Below are 23,768 nucleotides of genomic sequence, written 5' to 3'. Positions count from 1 at the left end.
GGCATAGTTATCAAAATTGAAAGCATTTACTGGCAATTCAATAACTGCTTAAAATAGAAACACTTCCTCAGTGTTTCCTCAGGGAGGCTGAAGTTAGACTCCATGGTTTCAAGAAAATCTTATGCTCCTGTGTCACTGTCAACTGCCTGAACTGGACTAAATCCTGATGGTTTGTCCAATCTCTTTCAACAGACTTACTATACATGTATTAAGAGACAAGCAATGAAAGACCAAAGTTATTAACTTTGAGTGAATTATTTACAGACTGTTACTTTCTAATGAACTTGCAATAAATCCATAGATGTGCAAAGCCAGAGAAGTGCTCGCAGTGAAACCCTGAAAGCAGCAAATAGAAGTTTCCATATTTTATTAAAATAGCATATTCAACCACTGTAACCAATAATACATTAACTTTATTCCCAGAGTATGCACAACACAGTAGTGAGTCAAAATATCCTTATCCACGGTAATCAATGAAAATATCTCCAATTCAAGTGTACAACTAAAACTAAACCTTTGAAAAAATCTCTCCTTTAAAGAATACATAAAGCTCTCATACAGAATTCTTTTAAACTCCTCTATATGCAGAAGTCAGTGTCTTTCACCTGACAATACCACTAGCTTTTTTTTTTTCGTATGCATAGTAGAACATCTCATATTTTATAGTACCCATTTTATAAATAAATTGGCATTTTCCATCCCGTTTGTGTTTATCATCAGCTTCACAAAGAAACCAGTAAATAAAACTGTCAAGGACAGTCACAACAAAATGATCTCACATCAAGATATAAAACTTGAAGATACTAAAAGATGCTTCTACTCTATTTTTTTTTTTTTACATAAAAAGACAGATTCAAAAAGTGCAAGGCAAGATTTGCAGGGGAAGGGGAATATCTGTTTGTTATTTTTAGGCACATCCACTTCTTTAAAGCAAGCTTCAGAATGAAATTCCAGTTCGTTCTTCATGATACCTGTTTCAAAGTCTCTCTCAAAAAAAAAACAAAAGAAAAAGGAAAGAAAAAAAATTACATCCGTCAAATGTCAAGCAGGGAATTTCCTGTCCAACTAGCAGTCTTCAGTTAGTTATGTCTTGTTCTTCCTTTTTTCATCCTTGCAGGTTTTGGCTTGGGAATATACTGATTGTTTGCTTGATACTCAAGTTCTTTACGGAAGTAATGAATTGCTTTATTCAAACCTTCTTCCAATGGGACCTGTTAGCAAAAGTGAGGAGAGAATCGTATCACTCAAAGTTCACATCAGCTCCTTTCACAACAGCTCCTCTTTTAACACAGCTATCACAAGGCAGCGAGGGAGTCTCACCCTGAGCCAATGGAAGCACTAACAGCACCACATGCTGGTTACATCTCTGCACTGCTGATGAAAGGAGCTTATAAACAGCACATTATTTTCTGACAAAGTCATAGAATCATCAAGGTTGGAGGAGACCTCTCATCCAGTCCTGTCACTGCTGGAACCCCTAAACCCTAAACCAGATCCTCCAGTGTCACATCCAGATGCCTCTTCAACACCTCCAAGGATGGTGACTCCACCATCTCCGTGGGCAATATCCCAGTGCCTCAACACCCTCCCAGGGAAAACATTTCTCCTCACATCCAATCTGACTCTGCCCTGGCTCAGCTCAAGGCCATTCCCTCTAGTCCTCTCCCTGCAGCCATGGCAGGACAGACCAAAGTCGAAAAACACAACAAATTTAAATCTCACACACAGATTGGTCTGTTTACCATCAAAACAGACTTACATAATTCTGCTCTCAATTCCTACTACATTGAAAGACACACAGCATTTAAACCCCCTCTGTTTTTAAGGATTAAAGACCCTCTTTTGCAGAATGGTATAAAGCATCCAGCATCTCATCTGATAGTCTTAAACCCTATACAAATAATTGTAATTATCCATATTCCATGCCTGTATTTATTCACTATGATTTGTAGGCAGGAACAACAGAAATACTCTCCACTTTTCTCAGGAGCCATATGCTCTGACATGCTGACACTATCACCAGTACAGGAGGATTAAAACAGCAGCAGAAAAACTGCTTGCCTTGCTGCACCAACACTGTACTGATACTTCAGAGTAAGTTTAGCTACTGCCTGTGCCAAACACAGAAGGCCAGAAGCACAAAAGTTAACTGTTTAAAACTTTGCCATCATCCTTGTGCTTTCAGGCACAGCCTGTGAATATCAGGTGCCTCTGTCAATCCTTTCAGAAGGGTCTGGATCTACCTTTTTCCAGTATTAGGTTTACATATACTAGGTAGGTTCACATGTTTTCTGCAATGATTTTTGCCTGCCAATCTGAAAAAAAAAGGCTACAAACCACTGTGCTAGCTAGACTGGGAGCTGGCTAAGAAAATCTCACCTTTTATGGGGATTAGGCAGAGCAAACCAGCTCTTATTTATCATCAGCTACAGGAATGAGGATTGCAGCAACAACAGCAAACCCATTAGCTATGGCTTTGGTAACACAGCTAACCATGCACTATGCTTTTCAAAGGATTCATTGGGCTGACAGAAAGGTATACACTTCATAATATGCATGTGAAAAAGTGGAAATGTCTATCCTAACAATGTTTTTTTTTCCTCCTGAAGTCTACTACAAATACTAATCTACTCTTCAGGAAGGCACAGGCCATACAGTCTTACCCAGGAGTTCCTGAGTCATAAGACAAGAGACAGACTGTTAAACAGCTACCCTGGAGATCGTGTTAAGCAGATATTCTGAGAGCTGAAATGCATCATTACCATGGAGTCCTCCCTCAGCCCCCTGTGCCTCCCTGTGTTTTTGCACACAGCAATAGTCATTAATCTGTACGTACCACTGGTTCCCAGCCCAGCAATAACTTGGCTTTTCTGATGTCAGGTTTTCGTTTCTGAGGGTCATCCTGTGCTTCTGAGAGAAACTGGATTTCACTCCCACTGCCTATTAAACAAGAGATTGGGCATTATCATCTGCAATTCACTCTGCTCTGCGTTTGCATCTTGCCTACCAACAGGAGCAGCAGGTCTTTCTGCAGCTTTTGCTTCGTAATTCTCCCACTGAAAGGCTTTGTTCAGACACAGCTGCATTGCATGCAACAGCTGGGTGAGCCACCTGGCCCACTGCAGCATGGATTCACACAGCATTTCACCAAGGTTTCAGCAGGGATTCACAAAAATCAAGATGTGCTTGACCAGTTTAATAACGATCGATGATGAAATGACTGCTTCAGCAGCCAAGGGCAGAACAAGTGGATGTCATCTACCTTACCTTCAGTGAGGCTTTTGACACTGTCTTCCATAACATCCTTATTGAGGGCTGGATGAGCAGACAGTGAGGTGGACTGAACCCTGTCTGCACAGCAAGGCCCAGATGGTAGGGATTGGTGTCAGAAAGTCTAGTTAGAGACTGGGAACTAGTGGTATACCCCAAGGGCCAACACTGCATCAAAACTGAACTGTTGATACACCAGAGTACTGTGCTGCCATCCAGAGAGACCTCAAGAAAGGAGGCTGAAGAAAGGGCTGACAGGAACCTCATGAAGTGCAATGATAAGTGCAGAATCCTGAACCTGAGGAGGTACAGCCTCAGGCACCAATACAGGATTGGGGTCAACCAGTAGGAAAGCAGCTTGGCAGGAAAGAAACTGGTGATCCTGGTGGACACCAAGCTGAATATGAAATAATCATGTGCCCTTGCCACAAAGAAGACAAATGGTATCCTGGGCTGCAGGTGAAGTGCTGCCAGCAGGAGAAGGGAGATGATATTCCACACTATTCAGCACTGGTGAGATCCATATGAAGGGCTGGGTCCAGTTCTGGGCTCTCCAGTACAAGAGAGACATGGACATATACAGAGAGTCCAACAAAGGGCCATGGAGATGATGAAGGGACAGGAGAACCTCTTCTACAAGGAGAGGCTGAGTGACCTGGGGCCATTCAGCCTGGAGAAGAGAAGGCTCAGGGGAGTTTTATCCATGGGTATAAACACCTGATGGGGGAAAGTAAAGCAGACAGAGACAGGCTCTTTTCAGTGGTGCCCAGTGACAAGGCCAGAGGCAGTGGGCACAAAAAACCACAGGAGGCTCCCTGTGAACATCAGGGCATACTATTTCACTGTGAGGGTGACCCACCACTGGCAGAGGTTGCCCAGGGAGGATGTGGAGTCTCCACCCTTGGAGATACTCCAAAGCCATCTGGACATGGTCCTGGGCTACTGCTTGTTGAGGGTGACCCTGCCTGAGCAGAAGCACTGGACTAAATGACCTTCAGGGACAGATCAAGTTGTTTGTGAACAGACAGACAAATGGAGGTGACAATCAGTCTATGTGCCTGATGGGTTTGGTGCTGTGATTTTTCATTTTTCTTCCCTAATCTGTGGATGCACAGAAGTTATCCAGAGGGACCAGTCTCTATTAGAAACACCACATGCATCAGCTTCTGTACTGCATGTTTGAACTTGGTTTTTTCAGCTCTGCCAGAAGCACTTCTGGAATCTACTCACTGAAACCCTTGGCTAATGGCAGCAGGAGGTTTCACCTCATTAGGAAGTTACACTAGAAGATTAAGCATAACCATTTGCTTCCATTCTTGAGAGCTCTGATTTGCCACAGGTATCAGGGCAAGAATGAAGAGGAAGTCACAGTGTTTTCTTCCCAGGTGCTGACAGCCCTTGCAAGAATCAGTGGTAGATCAGTGAAAAACAGAGAACATCATCACAGCATGAGGTTTTTAAAGGTAGTTGAAGGAGTACAGTCTGCACAATTGTGAAGGACCACCTTGCTGAAGTATCTCTAGTGCAGCTAAGATGTTATACAGGACATTTTCATTCATGCATTTTACATTTGATTTAGGAATTGTCCTTGTGACAAAACAAAGCTAAAAAATTGCCTAAGCATTATACAAAATAATGGACGTAGATTGCACAGATACAAAGAAAATGTGTTCACTCTACTCTTCATGAAATAGTTTACATACAATTGAGAGGATTTGGATTGACTTATTAATATTTAATTATATGATCAGGATACAATTAAATGCCTTTGATAAAATGATGAAGAAATCCAAAGACCAATTAAATTATCCACATATTACACACACTAATCAAGTAATGATCATCTAACGACAATGAGTACTTCATAAGCTTCACTAACAATTACTTATACTCACCAACAAGTTTTTTAATTAACTGGGCAAACTCTAGGATAGTGTGTTCTTCTGGGTTTCCCTATAAACAGAAGGGATATTCATTATAATAATTAAACATCTCACAACATGCCAGAATTGTTTCATGTCAGAAAGCTAACAGGGTCATGTTAAACTCTGAGAAAGCTAAACATTAAGCTTTATTCCTACTTTGACAAGCTCCACACTCATTAGAAAACTTGCCCTCCATTCTGTTCACCTTGGGAATTGAATGAATGTAGGGAGATGCCTCCAAAAATCAGTCTGTAAAGAATGGGCAAATGCACCTCAATTGCAGTAACGGTACATATCACTCACAGCCCACACACCCACATCATCAGTGTGAAATCTGGACTCAAGGGCTGCTGAGGTGAGGACAGATGCTATAATGAAGAAGTATGTTAAATTGTCAGTTCATACAAAGTGAGGAAACCAAACTAATTTAGCTGCAAACAACTGTGTCTGCATTTACTATAGCTCACATATCAATACATAAGGGCCACTTGCTTTCCCATACAATATTCTTTTTCTTAACCTTTTTTTTAAGCAACTTGCACATGAACCCCTGGATCAACATTTCAGAGCAAAACTTTTTTTCAGAGCAAAACAAACTCCTTTTTTCCAAAACTACATCTCATTTGCTGTAAACATGAACATTTAGATGCATATCTGGGCTACATCCAAAGGAGTGTGGGCAGCAGGTCAAAGGAGGTGATTCTCACCCTGTGTCCTGATCTCATGAGATCCCACCTGGAGTACTGCACACAGTTCAGTGACCCCAAAATAAGGAGGACATGGAACTGTTGGAGCAAGTCCAGAGGAGGCCACCAAGTTGCTAAAAGGACTGGAGCATCTCCCCTGTGAGGACAGGCTGAGGGAGTTGGGGCTGTTCAGCCTGGAGAAGAGAAGGTTGTGTGGAGACCTCAGAGCACCTTCCAGGAGCTGAAGGGGCTCCAGAGAAGCTGCAGAGGGACTCTGTGTTAGGAGCTGCAGGGACAGGACAAGGGGCAATGGGTAAAAATTAAAGGAGAGGAAATTCAGGTTGGATATTAGGAAGAAATTCTTCACTGTGAAGGTGGTGATACATTGGAACAGGTTGCCCTGGGAGGCAGTGGATGCTCCAACCCTGAAAGTGTTCAAGCCCGGGCTGAATAAGGCCTTGAGCAATCTGGTCTGGTGGGAGTTGTCCCATTGAAGGGATGCTGGGACTAGATGATCTTTAAGGTCCTTTCAAATCTCTCAATATTCTATGATATAAACCCTTAAGTTTTCTGCAGACAAAACATGTAATGGAGTTTACATATATCAGCATTTGGATAAAAACATAGAAATTAATTCATGGACACAGTAAAAAAGGAAAATCTAGTGAACAACTGCCCTGCAGACTTGGAATATCTGGTCTGGCAAATATTGGCATCCTTTTTCTATTCTTACGTCCACTGCTAAGAATCAGGTGACAACAAGTGGGACAGAACAAAAATCTTATTAGACAAGTGAAGTTCCAAGCATCTTTAATCAATATTAGAAAACTATATCCGAAAATACTATCCCATTTTTCTCTAATCAAGGCTAGTATGACATTATTTCTCATTATTTAGAGCTAAGTATTCCTTCAGTGCCTTTTTTTTTTCATTAAAGAGTCTTTGTTCATTTCCTTGGTGTATTTTGCATGTGTCCCCCACTCATTATTTCCCTTCATATTCTAATTACATACATCTTTTTGCTACAACAAATGAAAAGCTCCAGCAAATTTATCCTGTTCTTGGAACTGTAAGATCTCAACATGTGGGAGCTTAATCTTCTTATTTATAAAGAGAATATGTGGGAGAATACATTGTTCATAAAAGAAAGTCCTCTTTTTGCTCCATTTATTTTTTCTAGCCATCAGGACCAGTGACAAGGAGGAAAACAGAGGTGATGCTGACCACTGCACAGGAACACAGTAGAGTGGAGCTCTCATACTCACCAAGTTGACAGGACTGCTGACATTGCTGTTCATCAAAGCCACCAACCCATTCACAAGATCACTATAAAAAAAGGGAAGAACAGATTGAGGCAATTTCCACTTCTCTATAAATAATATTCTTGTCTAAAACAAAAGCTGCCCCCCAGAGCTCTAGGAAAGCAGATCAGGTAGCTGAGGAATGCTGAAAACACATTTACAGTGTCTACTTCAATGGGTGAATGTTTTCTCAAGTTTATTACTAAAATATGATTGACATTTCCTCCTCACAATTTCCAAACAATTTCAAACACAGAACAAATTGTAATACAGAGGCCCAGGAGGGGATTGTCCTGCTCTGCTCTGTGCTGGGGCAGCCTCACCTGGAACATTGGGTGCAGTTTTTGGTGCCACAATGTGAGAAAGATATTGAATTATTGGAGAGTGTCCAAAGGAGGCAATGAAGATGGTGAAGGGCCTTGAGGGGAAGCCACATGAGGACTGGCTGAGGTCACTTGGTGTGTTCAGCCTGGAGAAGAGGAGACTGAGGACAGAGCTCATGGCTGGATACAACTTCCTTGGGGAAGGAAGTGCAGGGGCAGCACTGACCTCTTCTCTCTGGGACCAAGGACACAACTCAGAGAATGGTCTGAAGTTGTGTCAGGGGAGGGTTAGGCTGGAGATTAGCAAATGGTTCTTCCCCCAGAGGTGTTTGGGCACTGAACAGCTCCCAGGGCAGTGGGCACAGCCCCAAGGCTGACAGAGCTCCAGAGGTGTTTGGCCAATGCTCTCAGGCACAGGGTGAGATTGTCAGAGATGTCCTGTGCAGGGCCAGGGGTTGGACTGGATGATCCTCAAGGGTCCCTTGCAACTCTGATTACTCTGTGATGACACCACCACCTGCTTTGCAGCCTGTTGTTTGATTTGTCTTCTCCTTTTCAGAAATTCTTAAACCAAATTTGTTAAAAAACAGTATTCTGTGTTACCTTCCCCCAGCAAAACAACGCAGAATTATTTTGGATTTTCAGCAACAAACTTAGCAGCTTGGCCCTGGACATAGAAATCCTGATCCCTTTCATTAGGACTTCTAATCAGGAAAGGAGTGGCTACTTTGACCTGACACGGTTTCTGTAAGATCTATAAATACTGTTATTATTTTAGGCAGAGGCAAAGAACATTTCCAAGTGCAAAATGATTATCAACCCAGAAATCCAGCATGTTTGTGCTGCCTTTTGGGGGTTTTTTAAGCTTTGTTTTTAGTGTTCTCACACAGACCAGAGCAGCCTTAAAGACACGAGGTGGCAGCATTGCATTAAAACACAGGGACTAACAAACTGCTCAGTAGTACAAACTTACCTATCTGTTACTTGTTGTCCCTTGAAGGGGAGAACATATTAGTATGTCAATTAAAAGTTCTAAACCACCTACTATTTTGTTTCTTAGCACTTTTCAAAACTTCTGTGTCTCCCTTCTGAAAATGAAGCTGGCCTAAGAATGAAGACAATTCCTTTGACTAAAATACACAGCTGGCTGAGCTCTGAGAACCATGAAGTGAAGTAAATTAATCAGCCAGTACAAACAACACTTACCTGACATACTGGAAGGCTCTTGTCTGAGTTCCAGGCCCATAGACCTAAAACCAGAAGAAAATTAGAAAAGTTACATCAATACAGAAGTCCTCTCTAGCTCAGTTATCTTTTCCTGCCCATTCTAGAAAACCCAGTGACAGGTTAATGGTTGAGCTCGATGATCCTAGAGGTTTCCTCCAGTCATGATGATTCCATGACTTTATGAAAGGAAAAGAGTCACTGAATCCATGTGGTTGTGCAATCAGCCTGTGCAGTGCTGTGCTCCCATCTAAGTGAGCTGGGCTCACTGGTTCACTCAGCTACCCAAGACTAAGCCCTGACATCTGCAGTCTTAATGCTGACTTATATGACACATTAAATGTCATATGCCCTAGTAAACACTGGCCATTAAGTCACAGTCAGCATCACACACTGAGCACTGACAGTGCTTTTTGGAGAAGTAATAAATCCCTGGGGAAAAAGCAAATCTTTAGGAGAAGCAGTGAACACAGCATTACCACATGCTTGTTACTCCAAAATAACCACTAACCCAGCAATTTATCAGTAGCTAAGAACAACAGAGGAGCCAAGATTCGTCACTGATGACATTAAAAAATAGCAACAAATTGCCTAAGTTATCAATCACTGACAAACAGTAAGGAAGTAAGCAGATGCTGACCTCCAGAGGAGACTAATCTCTCAAGAGTGATCAGTGTACTTAAGTCAGGTGATGTGCACTGCTTTGCAGAACATTCAAAATCAGAACTTCTTTAACTTTCTTTTTTGGGAAGAGTTCTAGATTTCTGCCAGTAAGGAATAGAGGAATTCCTAAAGGAACTCTGGATTTTACAGTCTCCAACAGAAAGAATTCTGTCTTCATCTCAGGATAGCTGCCCCACAGAGATACTTTGCAACATTTTAAGCTATTTAGCAGCAGACATTGACTGATTTCCTGGCACTTCACTCTTCTACCCTAGGCAATAAAAACACATGTATGAAATTTCTGATGCATGCCACATGAACTGCAAATGCTTCCATGAACTTATAACTGATATCAGATTCCAAACTTCTTCCTGTTTCAGGTCAGACACTGTCTGTATTGCTTAATTACCAGCAGCATCTTTGGCAGAGCATTGGCTTGTGCCAACTCTTGCTCTCCAAATGTTGTTATATTGCTTAAGCGTAATCAAGAGCCAAGGACCATTCAACACCAAATGGCTTGGATGTGGCAACTTATTTTGGCAGTAAAATTTAGTTGCATTGAAGTGGGTCATGCCATACCAGTTTGTCAATGGTAGCAAAAACCAGTCCTGAATGGCTTTATTTACTAATATGTGATGTAGAATCATAGAATCACCAAGGTTGGAGAAGACCTCCAAGATCATCGAGTCCAACCAGCAGCCTGTCACTGCTGGAACCCCTAAACCCTAAACCAGATCCTCCAGCGCCAGATCCAGATGCCTCTTCAACACTTCCAGGGATGGTGACTCCACCACCTCCCTGGGCAATATCCCAGTGCCTCAACACCCTCACAGGGAAAACATTTCTCCTAACAGCCTGGATGGCTTTATTTACTACTATGAGCTGCAGCCTGAAGGCCTAATGCTACAATTATAAACGGAAAATTTAGGCTGATCTCCAAGCAAAAAGACATTTAGATGTCTAATTTCCAAAAAGGGTTAGAGAAAGTTCCTCTACAGGATTAAGTACCAAATGTGGTTCTGAAAGCCTTGTGATGTCATGTCCCCATACAAGAGGTGTGAGACAGACAAATATTCAAGTTCAGGATGACTAAAACACTTCTGCAGATTGCAAGTCATAGCCTCATTTCTTTCTGGGAAAGGAACATGAACACAATCACCAGAGCACATCTCCAGATATATCATAGAATTGTTGAACTCAGGGGTTGGAATAGACCTTAGGGATCATCTAGTCCCAAACCCCTGCTCTGGGCAGGGACACCTCCTCACTAGATCAGGGTGCTTAAGGCTTCACCCAACCTGGTCTTGAACTCCACCAGGGCTGGGGCAGCCACAGCCACCCTGGGCAACCTGTGCCAGTGTCTCACCACCCTTAGAGTAAAAAACCTTTTTCTCACATCCAACCTAGACTATATAATTCTATACATTTAAATTTGGTATACTGAAAGACTAAATTTTGGAGGGGAGGGGAAACAGCAATGTTTTCTAAATCTCTGCTCATTCACAGCACACGAGGACAGGATATAAAGAGGTTCTTCATATCACCGAGTGGTCATTACTTACTGTTAGTGGTTCTCCTTGGAGAGCTTGTAGGATAAAATTGCTGACAACTCTTCCATCATTCATATGCATTCGAGGACCAAAGGTATTGAATATTCTGGCAACCCTCACTTCAACTCCTTCCTGTAAGCCAAGCAAAAATAATTGTTACTATCTTAATAAAAGTGTCACTCTCCCTAAAAATTAAGATTAACTCTTCCCTGACCAAAGGCTTTCTAAAGAATACTTCTTTCAGTTTTAACATGCATTGTTTTCCAATCATGAAATACTTCTCAGTCCTACTGAAAACTAGTGCAAACAGCAAGGTAGTTTGCACTGGTTCTCTGTATTTTTAAGGCAAATTCTACATCAGTGCTAGAACAGCTCATGATTGTAGCACATGCATCTTCTTCCAAGAAGAACTTCAAGACTTTTCAATAATACCCTCCCAATAACAACTTATTTCACCTACTTAGCTAGTGACTTAGCTACTTTTTTTGCATGTAAGTGAAGTCTCACAATCACCAAATACAGTACCAAGGTAGCATTTCCATACATTAGAGAAGTTGAACATTTCAGAGAAGTATCTTTACAAAGGCCATAAAGGAAGTGGTTTTGTAACCACAGTCACAATGCCTCTTAGTGCCGTTCTCATTAGGCTATCTAAATATACACATTACAATCCAGGTCTCTTCAACTGCTTAGGGTTTCTTCCAAGAAATATCTCTACCATTTCCAGAAGTCCTCTCTACAGAATATTTTGCAAATCTTCAAAGCAAAATGCAACAAATATGTGAAACTGGAAACTGTCTAGATAAAGCATTTTAGCACTGAGAGACTGCAGACTGAAGTAATCTCTCTCTAGGTATTTTCTGATTATTGACACTCATTTGGACAAGCCAGAGATCATGATAAATCCTACCAGAAGGATGTTTGGCCCTTGTGAGCTGAATTAGGCACTTGGCTGCTGTTGAGTTCAGAGCAACATGATGTGCTGTAAACAGATAGATTCTACCACCTGAGAGTTACAGTCATGCATTAAGGAGGAAGGTGTTGACTTCAGCACAGGCCTATGCATCCTCCTTATACTCCCTGGTCCTCCCACCTCCCAGAAAAAGGCATCCTTGTGTATCAGTCACAGGAGATCATTTTTGTCCGAAGCAAACTTTGTGCTGCTGATTCAACTGAAGTCACAAGCACAATGTTCTGGAGTTGCAAACATTCAGTCCTTCAGAGATACACAGACCATCTTGTACTTTCAATGTCTTTTACTAAGGCTTAGACCAATGCTTGGTTTTTGTTGGGGTTTTTTTGTGTGGAAGAAGAGTATTGTTGGTACACCTGTGGCTGAAAGCTGCAGCTCACATACACTTCACTCAGGAGAGATCTAGAAACATATTTTTCTAGGAAATAAATGTAGCTTCCTGTACAAGAGACACTTGCAGGAAAATGTGATCTCTCTTGGGTCTCCAAGTGATTCATAAACAAATCCTCAAAGATGCTTTGCGAAAGCAACAGCATTAGTTTTTGATAGATGAGAGAGTGAGAGGCAAAAGGTTCATTTAACACTTGGTGTATTACTTGGTGGAGAGAAATCAGAAACACCAAGTAGTATAGGTAAAGCCCAACACCTCCTATTATGGAGAAGGCCAAATAACACTCAGTTCTGTTTAACTGCTAAGAAGGTTTCAATTGTCATGATCAAACACTGTTTACACTTGCAGATAAATGGTCAAGTAACAGTAACCAGGGAGGTAACTGTTGTGCCCCAGGAAAAAAGCTACAGTCTTGGATCTTTGTTCCAAACAAGGTTGTACCCCCACAGGGCCAATAAAATAACCTCACAGCATCCACTTGGCTCTGCTGAGACCCTGGAAAGCGCAGAAGTCCCTTTCCATGCAAAATGCATCAATAGGGAATAAATATACTCTTTATTTATGCGTCTATCTCTTTATTTATATATGTAACACTCCCAGCCCCATATTAAAGAGCCATTCCCAAAGCCTTCACTGGAGCTGGAAGGACATACTCTGATAGAGTTGCTCCTTCTTTGGTTTTGCCCAGCACTCTACATTAAAAAGGACACTGACTCCTTCAGGGAGGGATGGTATTTCATGTGTACTTTCCACATATTGCCATTTCTAACAAGTGCAGAAAATAAGGCACTTGGAAGCTAGTACCCAAGCTATAAATAACTCATTAAACAATGCTGACCAAAAAGCCTCCCTTGTACTGCCCAAGCTACAGCAGCAGCCTTGTTTTCCAGCACTGGCTGGAAACTAGCAAGGGATCTAGAAAAGGAAAACAACACATTCTCTATAGGCACTTACTCATAGTCACAATGAATCCATTATTTCTTCTCCCTTCTATTTATTCACCTCACCCCACTGTAATGTTGTCTTTTAAAATGAGTAATTTTTTATTTATAGTGTCATCTAGCAAAGCTTTTCTCTGCAGCCTACTGCTTTGAAAAATCTTGTTTTCTATGCAGCTGAATTTTCATTTGTGCCTTTAAAACTGGGATCAGTCTTCTTGAAAGAAACTCTTCCACAGACAAAGAGAGTTTGGAGCCAGTAATGTAGAAATGGTCCTAAGTTTCCTTTTGCTGTTTCATGAACATCTCCTTTGAAGTCATCCTTTTTGTGTGTTGAGTAACTCTACCACTTTTTGTATTAATTGCCTATGAATAGTTATGGTACACACTTATCTACATCCTGTTACTCTGAATATGAACAACAACATGCAATAATGACTGACTACCTCCACCATATCCCAACTAGCCAAGTCAATCACTTCCCTGGATTTGTGACAGTAAGTCATGTACAATATTTTATCACATCCTAGAGAAAGGAGAAAAACTTCTTTGGCTTACATTTATACTGCTGAACAAAGAAGAGCTTGGGATTTATCCCTAATGCTGAGATCAAACATGACCAACTGGCTTATGTCTTCAGGGTTTAAAATGATGTCTTCCTATAGCAGACTGATCAGAAAGAAAGTTCCTTGAGCAGTCCAAAAAAGAGCCTGGGAGCAAGCTAATAAAACACAGCATTATGGGCTAACCAAACACTTCAGCTCACTATTAATCACCAGCACAACTTTGTTCACAGAATCTGTGCCTGTACAGATGGAGAGGGAAGACAGAAAAGATGCAGGAAAGATTGCTATGGCTTACAGAGATACCTCCTCTGAATAAATGCTTAGGACTATTCTACACCTGTCAGTCAAAAAGTAGCATTAGTTATCCAGTCTCCCTGCTAAACAAAGCTGTCCATGGTTTTCAGCATTAGTCTTTGCCATTCAGTTCTAGAGATCCTTGATCCAGAAAGTATCAAGGTATCAAGGATGCTATGATAACAACTTAAGACATATTTTAGTAAGACTTTTAAGTAAAAGTATCTCCTTGCGTTGACTGTCTCAGAAAATAGATCAACTCAAATGTCAAGAGGCTCTTTGAACTGAACCAGCTTGAACATATGCTGTGGCTATAAATCATACAGCTATCAGGAAGCTTCTCCTATTAATCAACAGTGCTTCCTTCTTTGCTAATTCTCTGGATCTACCTGAAAAAAGTCTGCCAGGGAAATCTCAGACAGTTGCATGGATATCACTGTGACCCAATACAAACCTCTACCAACATTTCAGCTAAAATGACTAAGATTGTTGCCAGCATTCAGTACTTTTTTAGCACAGAATGCTTTCTTATCACTTTCCTACTCATTCATATTCTTTCCCATGTATTTCAGAGATCATTAACTCTCAAAATCGTTCGCAAACCCCCGAATTGTAATCACGGCAAAATTACTAGCACAGTGTTCATTGGATCTGTCTGTGACATAAATATGTAGCTTAAACAAGCTACAATGCTCTACAATGAGGTAACAGAGATGGTGAAGGGCCTTGAGGGGAAGCCACATGAGGACTGGCTGAGGTCACTTGGTGTGTTCAGCCTGGAGAAGAGGAGACTGAGGACAGAGCTCATGGCTGGATACAACTTCCTCAGGGAAGGAAGTGCAGGGGCAGCACTGACCTCTTCTCTCTGGCACCCAGGGACAGGACCCAGGGAATGGGCTGAAGTTGTGTCAGGGGAGGGTTAGGCTGGAGATTAGCAAATGGTTCTTCCCCCAGAGGTGGTCGGGCACTGAACAGCTCCCAGGGCAGTGGGCACAGCCCCAAGGCTGACAGAGCTCCAGAGGTGTTTGGCCAATGCTCTCAGCACAGGGTGTGATTGTCAGGGATGTCCTGTGCAAGGCCGGGTGTTGGACTAGATGGGCCTTGAGGGTCCCTTCCAACTCTGATTATTCTGTGATTCTGTGATCTTGTTAAGGCAATTGAGTGAACTAAACAAGGGTTTCCAGGAAGGAGTGTTAGCAAGCACTGAAAAAGTGATGCCAGAAAAGGGAATTCTTCTGAATCAGAGGATGCAACTTAGTTCCTACATGTACAGGGCAAGGAACTAAAGCTGCTTGTGGCTTGAGAAAAATTCCAGAAGCAGGCACTTCCAGCCACACTAAGGTTAACCCATGCTTCCACATGAACTTATGGAGGCAGAGCTGCCCCAAGAAGCCTACAGCAAACACCCTCTGAACTCGCATGCTCAGGTGCCTAGAATGGGATGAGATGGACTTGTGTATGTGCTTTGAATTTCTGCACCAAATATTTCACTCCCCACCTCTCCTTTCAAGCAGATGTTTATTATATTACTGAATGTTACCCCTACCCTTGGACTCTTGGATAAGTATGTACTTCTGGGGTTGTTTAAAGACAGCAGTTGTAAACAAGAGATAAAGTCAAGAAATCCTTAACTCATAGGGTTGAAATAAGTGAACAAAACCCAACTGCCAGCAGAATAGAGAGCACCAAAAAGGTCTTCATCAGGGCATGTTACTGAGGAACTCTGACAACAGTGAACAGTCAGTTTTTGACTAGATTCAAGAACTGTTCTGATTCAAACAGGCTGTCTGGAAGTACAAGTACAACGTGTTGGAAACACAGTTAGGTATTTTAGGTATCTAGCAATCTGCATGATGATGGAAATCTTTGGAAGAAATAATAAAGAAAGGCAAAAATAAGCTTGCCTGTTTCTTCTTTTATTGAAGCTGAGAAGATTCTGGAAATATTCTAACCTGAAATCCTGTAAATCCAACGTTTTGGGCAAGGTCACTCCTACTGAAAATCCTCTTAGCAGTTCAATATTTATTTTCATAGAGGAAATTAGATCTTCCCACTAGCAAAAGACAATGTTTCCTCCACTAATAACAGCATATCATCTAAACATTAAAAAAAACCAAACCACCAGCTCAACAGTGCTTCAAAATACATCTGAACGTGGGACAAGCTTGGGCAGACTTCATAACCCATAATAAAGGACAAGAAATATCTCTCAGAGCTGCTCCTAGGATAGAAAGCTCATTTGCATCATGAGTTTTCACTTAATGCATGTGTGCACTGCAGTTCCACCTTACAAACCTTTACTACCCATTGCAAACCCTGCATAAAATTTATGGGATAGTATCACGATTCATCCTGTGGCTTTAAGATCCAAGATTTTATGATTTTCAAAATCACCTACAGTCTTGCCCTTCTGGAAGAACACCGCAGTGTGCACCACAAACTTGCAGAAAAAATCCAATACCCTAGAGCACAAGGATTTCTCATAAAAACTGCAATCCTCAACTGTGAATGGATTTCCAGACCAACAAGGAATATTTTGCTGAAGTGAAGATTTGAAGATGCCATCCTGAACATGAGCAATACCACCATGTTGGACCTTAAATGATTTAAAAGAGAACAAAGGAGAGAGAAACCTTTGCCTTTTCTCTCTGGCAGAATAGATAAAACAAAATCACTACAACCTCTGTACTAAAATACCATCTCCAAAGTCTTATCACTTGTTTAATTCTGTTTTCAAGGTTTTTAAAAGCACTTGGCATTTTATCATTTGAAGGTTTAAAATTCTACAGCATGTACTAGCTTTGATTTACACCTTTGCATATTAAGGCTGCAAACAACAGCAAATAGTGATATGATTTTCTTTAGTGTGCCACATTTGCTAATTGCATCGTCTCCCAGAGACTAGCTGAACCACAATTAAGCAAGATTCATGTGCAAAAGAGTCGATGCTGGGTTAGCTAATGATGAATTTCTACTTGTTGATTATGAAACCCAGGGAAACGAGCATGGATCATTTCACAAACATTTTAAATGGCATTTTTATCCTGATGTTACTGTTTGTCTGAAAACACACATAATGATGTATTCATATCTTCCACTGAGGTCTGTAGTTATCCCTACATAATTTGAAGACATTTCTAAAGTGTTTATAATGCATTGCTCCTGTGTAAGTACTCATTAAAGAACCTTCTCATTTTTACCTGTATATTCTGATTCTGCTCGTTAAACATTTCTCATTTATCAGTCATGGCTCTGTTCAGCCCCATTCACTTCTCAGTACAGTGAGGTCATTTCAGTTTAATCTGTCTAAAAACTATTTACCACACTGAAATACATATTAGATATCTATTAAGAAGACTAAAGCACATCATCTTCAAGAACATGTTCATCTAAAACCACACAACAGATGGGAGCAATAAAACCTTCTCATTAAAGAAAACAGATTTTGCAGCTACAGTATATGCAATTTCTACTCAAGACATTCTCTTCTGCCCTCCTACCCCTAAATACACATATTCCAGTCTTGCCATCCATTTGACCTTCATTAATTACAGATAAACCTCTGAATCTGATATAAGTTTAATACCTGCTTCATGTATGCATAGCACATGGTCTCTGCAACTCGCTTTCCTTCATCATAGCAGGCTCTTGGACCTATTGGATTCACATGGCCCCAGTAATCCTCATTCTGAGGATGAACTTCAGGATCTGTGGGGGAAAAAATAAACCACCTTAAATGATGATCTATTCAAAGGTGACTGCATATAACGAATCTTTCAGTAGGTCATTCATGTCATACAATTCAACAGCTTCTCTCTGAACCATGCATTTAATAAAAATGACATCTCAATATAATTCCTTAAAGGTGCATCCACTGGAACCATGAGAGTAACTAACAGAAGATGCAAGACTGATAAGATAACTGAGCACAAGCAAACTAGAGCTATGCACTGTTTTCCCTAAAAGGGTGTGCAAATAGAGGGTTAAATTCAACTCTTCTCTGCAAAGACACTACCTCAAGGGCACAAATAAGACTCTAACCAAATGTACTTCAGAGGAAACATTACAGGTTATGTAGGCAGCACTTTTAATTGCACTTAGAAAAAAAGAAACTAAAGCATATTTGAGTTTCATGAAATAAGAAACAAGGAACGAAAAAATGGGCAAAATGGAGAAGTATTGCATTTATTAAAGAGAGCAGAGTGATGTACCACAATGCACCTAAGCATGTTTACGAGCTACCACTGGGCACAACCAGATTAGACAATCCTTTGGTTTGATCCAGTACAGAATTTCTTGCTTATAAAAAAAAAAAAACTCAACCAAGCAACAATCCCCTAGGAACCTCAGTGGTGTGTGCTTTACATGCTTGAAGAAAATACAGTTTGTTAAATTTCCCTCTTTGCTGTCCATTGGTCCCCTATTCCAGAAGAGAGTTTGCTTGATTACAGAAGAGTCCTAAGGGCTAACATTTTTCTGTGCAAACCCTGACCAATAATTTGAGATTCAGATTAGATGTTAGAGAAATGTTTTTTTTCCCTGTGAGGGTGTTGAGGCACTGGGATATTGCCCAGAGAGGTGGTGGAGTCACCATCCCTGGAAGGGTTGAAGAGGTGTCTGGATCTGGCACTGGAGGATCTGGTTTAGGGTTTAGAGGTTCCAGCAGTGACAGGTTAATGGTTGGACTGGATGATCTTAGAGGTCTCCTCCAACCTTGATGATTCTATGACAGATAACTATTTTTGTTTACTTCTTTTTCTTTATAGCTTAGACTCCCCAAACTGCTCATGTTGAGCAGATGACTATGCCAGTACACATCCATTAATCTTGCAACACTGCTCTTATCAGTTAGGCAAGAGTTCACAAGAGCAGCAAGTTCCTCTAGTAGGCACACGGTCTGTTACATACCCTTAGGAAGTACTAAAGATTCTTGCTGCATGCAGCCAGCATTCTATCTGTCATTCTCTCACTACTGCACTTCTAACAGAAAAAGGGAGATGAAGAGATATGACACTCTTGCTGAATATTACATTCCAAGACACACCACAGGAGCTTGCATGCACAAGTACTGTTCTCTTAGCTTGGAGGTTATGTCCTTGTCTCTTACACACCAAGGTGATTGCTACATCGCAGCAATCCAATTCATAAGTGACTGGGAACAGAGATGCATATTTACTACTGAAATGATCTTTCTTCACAGGTTTTCATTATGGCATCTGGATTTTAATTAGAGTTCAATGTTCAATTTCCCCACAAGCCCTTTGGAAAAAGAGACATAAACCAGGATATAGGAATGTTACAGACAACACTCAAAGTCTCCTTTCGCCACTCCTGAGCAGAGATGCAAAGCAAGCACTGAAGATGCCCTTCTTGCATTTTAAACTGTATCAGAGAACATTGAATTTTAGGGGTTGGAATGGACCTTAGAGATCATTTAGTCCCAACCTCCTGCCCTGACTAGGGACACCTCCCACCAGAGCAGGTTGCTCAAGGCTTCATCCAACCTGGCCTTGAACACTGACAGAAGTACATCTGATAAAGCAAATAAGCCAAGACAATGCTGAAAATCTATCAACCTGTCATCTGACAAAAGATTTGTAAATACTCTTTTACACAGCCACATCTGAGGAGCTCTAAACATTGTTTTGTCCTTCTTACCTCCATACACCTCTGACGTAGAGGCCAACAGCAGCCGCGCTCCAACACGCTTAGCTAGCCCTAAATTTGGGAAAATGGGGAAAGAAGAACATAGTTATAGCAAGTGTGAGAATCTTTCAGTCACATTAGCTGCTTTAGTGTGATCCTGTCTGATGTGTTTTTAAAGAGAATTTGATTTCTCTTACTAGGCAAATCTAGCTGTAAATCACATCCACATTCCCACCAAACTAGAAAACTTGAGAAGCAGCAGAGGAGCACCCACATGAGATATGTATGTTTGCTCCTGGGACTAAAAGTTGCATTGAATCAAGATCCAAGAACTTAACATATTCCAATCTATATAAAGGCCAAGGAGGCATAACTATTCCACTTATGAAATTAGGATCTTGCAACAACACACTATATGATTACCAAAACCTTCTTTACAAAGCTTAGAGATGAACTATGCAAAGTAACTAATATAGAATAATATGCAATAGGACAAAATAATCAGTAATTTTCCCTTTATTATGCCCCTTTAAACTGCCTGAAAGACCCCACACATCACTTGAGATTATTCTGCACTCCATTTCAACAACTTTCTGGCCTTCAAATTGGCATGGCACATCAAGGAAATTTCTCACCTAGGCCCTTCTGGTATCTCAATAACTTCTAAATCACTTAATACTTAATCGTACTCACTAGAAAAACTCAGCTGAGCTAATGCCCAGGAGCTTTTCTGACTCATAACAACTCTTCGGATCACTGACACACAGATCAACCTGCAGCATATACCAAATGGATCGAAGATGGGAGGAAACAGCAGTGAAGGCTTAAGGTCTTCTTTTCATAGGCCCATTCCCAGCATCAAAACTAACAAAGCTGAAAACATTGCCTTGTAATTATCTAGCATGAAGCTAGACATTAAAACATTCTTTCAGACTTTGCTAGCCAAGGCATGCACAAGAGGGTGCAGTACTCCTGATGTCTGGAGTTCACTCCTGATGTCTGGAGTTTACAGTAGTTCAGTGTTCACTGTGGTGGACAGGAAGAGTCACTCGTGGCAATCGTGGGAATGTTCCACAGTCACTCAAGTGAAAAGTGCAGTCAGGAACACAACTTTGCTATAAAACCTCATGCTCTCAATTGTTCCTGTAACTCCTATAATTACTGCAACACTCTCCAGCCAAGTTACAGGCACAAAGTTCTTGTGCTTTGACAGCCAAGTTCGCATGTTGTCAGTGTTCAGCTGCAGATGTATTAAAAGGAAAAGGACATAAATCTTCAAAGAGGGTAAAAATACCCTCAACCTTATTTTTCTTAATGAAATAAACATACAACTCATCTGCTACATCCTCACCTCTCCCCAGCAACTCTGTCCAGGTTATATTATGTCTAACCTAGCTAAGTAAGAAAAAAAATTCCACTTACCCAGCATGTTTAATGTCCCAATAGTGTTGGTCTTTAATGTTTTTATAGGGTTATACATGTAATTTGGAGGAGAAGCAGGAGATGCTAGATGATAGATCTGGTCCACTACAGAAAAATGGAGAAGGGAGCATTATTATTTTCCCATGAGAAAGCATTAGGATCAAGAAACAAGTACTACTTTGTGCAATTCCTAGCACTGGAACTCAGCACTTCCTGTATTGCTACCTACAAAAGATATGTAAACAAACCTGTTGCAACCAAAAGAAAGACTTAATTTTTTGGAAGACAAATCCTAAAGCATAATAGAAATATATGTATGTCAACACTGTTGACACAGATACAGATGTCTGTGCATTGCATTTTTCACTTGTTACTAATTCAGTTGTGAGCACTTCAGAGATGTTTAGAAGCTACAAAAGTATATACAACATTCTGTTACCCTCCAGTTTTGAAGTGGCTGCCAACTTCAGACTATTTTCTCTAATGGAATACAAAGCAAATACGGTAGAAATGTATTTTTTTTTTAACACTAGAAGGAACCATTTGGGAAAAATAAATATTTTTACTTCTACACCATTTGTAAATGAAATATTAAATATTCAAGGAGTAGAGGGAGTGGTCTCAAGCTGAGCCAGGGCAGAGTCAGATTGGATGTGAGGAGAAATGTTTTCCCTGTGAGGGTGTTGAGGCACTGGGACATTGCCCAGGGAGGTGGTGGAGTCACCATCTCTGGAAGTGTTGAAGAGGTGTCTGGATCTGACACTGGAGGATCTGGTTCAGGGTTCACTTCTGGTTTAGGGTTTAGTGGTTCTAGCAATGACAGATTAATGGTTAGACTCAATGATCTTATCGGTCTCCTCCAACCTTGATGATTCTATGATTAATGGCCTCAGTATCATATTTATATACTAAATATATATGACAAGAGACAGGTATGCAGATTTTGGCCTTTTCCTCCATCTGGTGCCTCTGTTCTCTGCTATCCGTTGGTGAATCCAGCATTTTAGCTTGAATTAAAATTAACAAACACACAAACCAAAACCCAGTACAGAGATTTCAGAGTCCCTTTGCCCCCTGTCGTTAAATATAACTAACCAACACTAGTCAAAATTCACTGCATAAGAATGCAAAGTTTGGAGATACTACAGGGAAACAAAGATTTTTACTTGTTTTTAATTATAGTAACAAAAAGCCCAATGCAAACTAGACTCATTTTTCACAAGCAATATCCAATATTCAAAAGCTCAACCTGCAAGTCTTTCATAATGTGACTGTTGCCAGATCCTTCGGTGAATCCAGCATTTTAGCTTGAATTAAAATTAACAAACACACAAACCAAAACCCAGTACAGAGATTTCAGAGTCCCTTTGCCCCCTGTCGTTAAATATAACTAACCAACACTAGTCAAAATTCACTGCATAAGAATGCAAAGTTTGGAGATACTACAGGGAAACAAAGATTTTTACTTGTTTTTAATTATAGTAACAAAAAGCCCAATGCAAACTAGACTCATTTTTCACAAGCAATATCCAATATTCAAAAGCTCAACCTGCAAGTCTTTCATAATGTGACTGTTGCCAGTAAGTGTCTTTCTGTCTTCTGTGTACCATGAAACACAGCTGGCCCAAACCACCATGGATAAGCAAATGCAATAAAAATTAAACATAAGATCAAATGAGAGAAAGAGTTGTTTAAGAAAGAAAAAGACCAAATGCCCTACACCAAGGATATCCAAGATAGTTGTTTAAGAAAGAAAAAGACCAAATCCCCTACACCAGGGTCATCCAAGAAAAGGAATCCAAAGGTGATGTAAGAACTAGAATAGCAGGACAGGAGAAAGGGAAAGTAATTCCTTCTTTGTGTTTCAGAAGAAAAGTTAGGGTGTTTTTTTTTCTAAGACTTAGCAATGAAACCTGAAATAACCTGGAAAAGTCAAGGCTAGTTGCTGCTCTGACAGAAGGAAATATTGCACGGCATAAGGCTGTCTTGCCCTAGAACAGAACACTATTGGTCAAACAAATGTTTTCCTTTTAATTATTTCCTCAAGTGTTTTATTATTAACAACCAGTAGCAAATCGCAGCATTACAAAATGAAGCTCTATTTTGACCATGTATTGATTTCTGTTAGCTCTGTTGGGTTTAACTTTCACAGTATCTGTGCCATGAGGAACTTTTTCCTTCAGTTTTAAATTATTTTTCCTACTAAAAACAGGGTAGAAGCATAAACACAACTATACTTAAACAGCACAAACTGCCTAGTAGGGAAAAAAAACTAACAAAATGGTTTGGGTTGGAAGGGACCTTAAAGACCAAAGTTTCAACCATGGGCAAAGACACCTTTCACTAGACCAGGCTGCTCAAAGCCCCATCCAGCCTGGTCTTCAACACTTCCAGGGATGGGACATCCACAGCTTCTCTGGAAAACTTGTTCCAGTGCCTCACCACCCTCAGAGTAAAGAAATTCTTCCCTAACTCTAATCTTATCCTACTCTCTGTCAGTTAAAAGCCATTAGCCCTTGTGCTGTCACTAAATGAAAAAATAAACTCTCAAATATGAAGTTATCACCTGCTCTCAACTAACTGAGAACACTGAAAT

General features: G+C 40.7%; 1 protein-coding gene across 1 annotated transcript in view; it reads right to left on the bottom strand.

Annotated features, from left to right (window-relative positions):
- Positions 1 to 347: 347 nt before the first annotated feature.
- Positions 348 to 23,768, bottom strand: part of UXS1 (UDP-glucuronate decarboxylase 1) — a 48,233-nt gene continuing 24,812 nt past the window's right edge. The window contains exons 6-14 of the mRNA XM_009070924.1: positions 21,173 to 21,277; positions 19,763 to 19,822; positions 17,691 to 17,812; positions 10,955 to 11,074; positions 8,712 to 8,755; positions 7,147 to 7,207; positions 5,166 to 5,223; positions 2,837 to 2,940; positions 348 to 1,211 (exon numbers count right to left, since the gene is read on the bottom strand). Coding sequence (XP_009069172.1) covers positions 1,080 to 1,211; positions 2,837 to 2,940; positions 5,166 to 5,223; positions 7,147 to 7,207; positions 8,712 to 8,755; positions 10,955 to 11,074; positions 17,691 to 17,812; positions 19,763 to 19,822; positions 21,173 to 21,277 — 806 coding nt within the window. The 3' untranslated portion in view covers positions 348 to 1,079. The remainder of the gene's footprint in view (positions 1,212 to 2,836; positions 2,941 to 5,165; positions 5,224 to 7,146; positions 7,208 to 8,711; positions 8,756 to 10,954; positions 11,075 to 17,690; positions 17,813 to 19,762; positions 19,823 to 21,172; positions 21,278 to 23,768) is intronic.

The sequence above is a fragment of the Acanthisitta chloris genome, unplaced genomic scaffold (assembly GCF_000695815.1).
Source record: "Acanthisitta chloris isolate BGI_N310 unplaced genomic scaffold, ASM69581v1 scaffold10063, whole genome shotgun sequence".
NCBI lineage: Eukaryota > Metazoa > Chordata > Aves > Passeriformes > Acanthisittidae > Acanthisitta > Acanthisitta chloris.
Note: the sequence above shows the minus strand (reverse complement) of the source record. Positions and strands in the feature narration are given on the sequence as shown.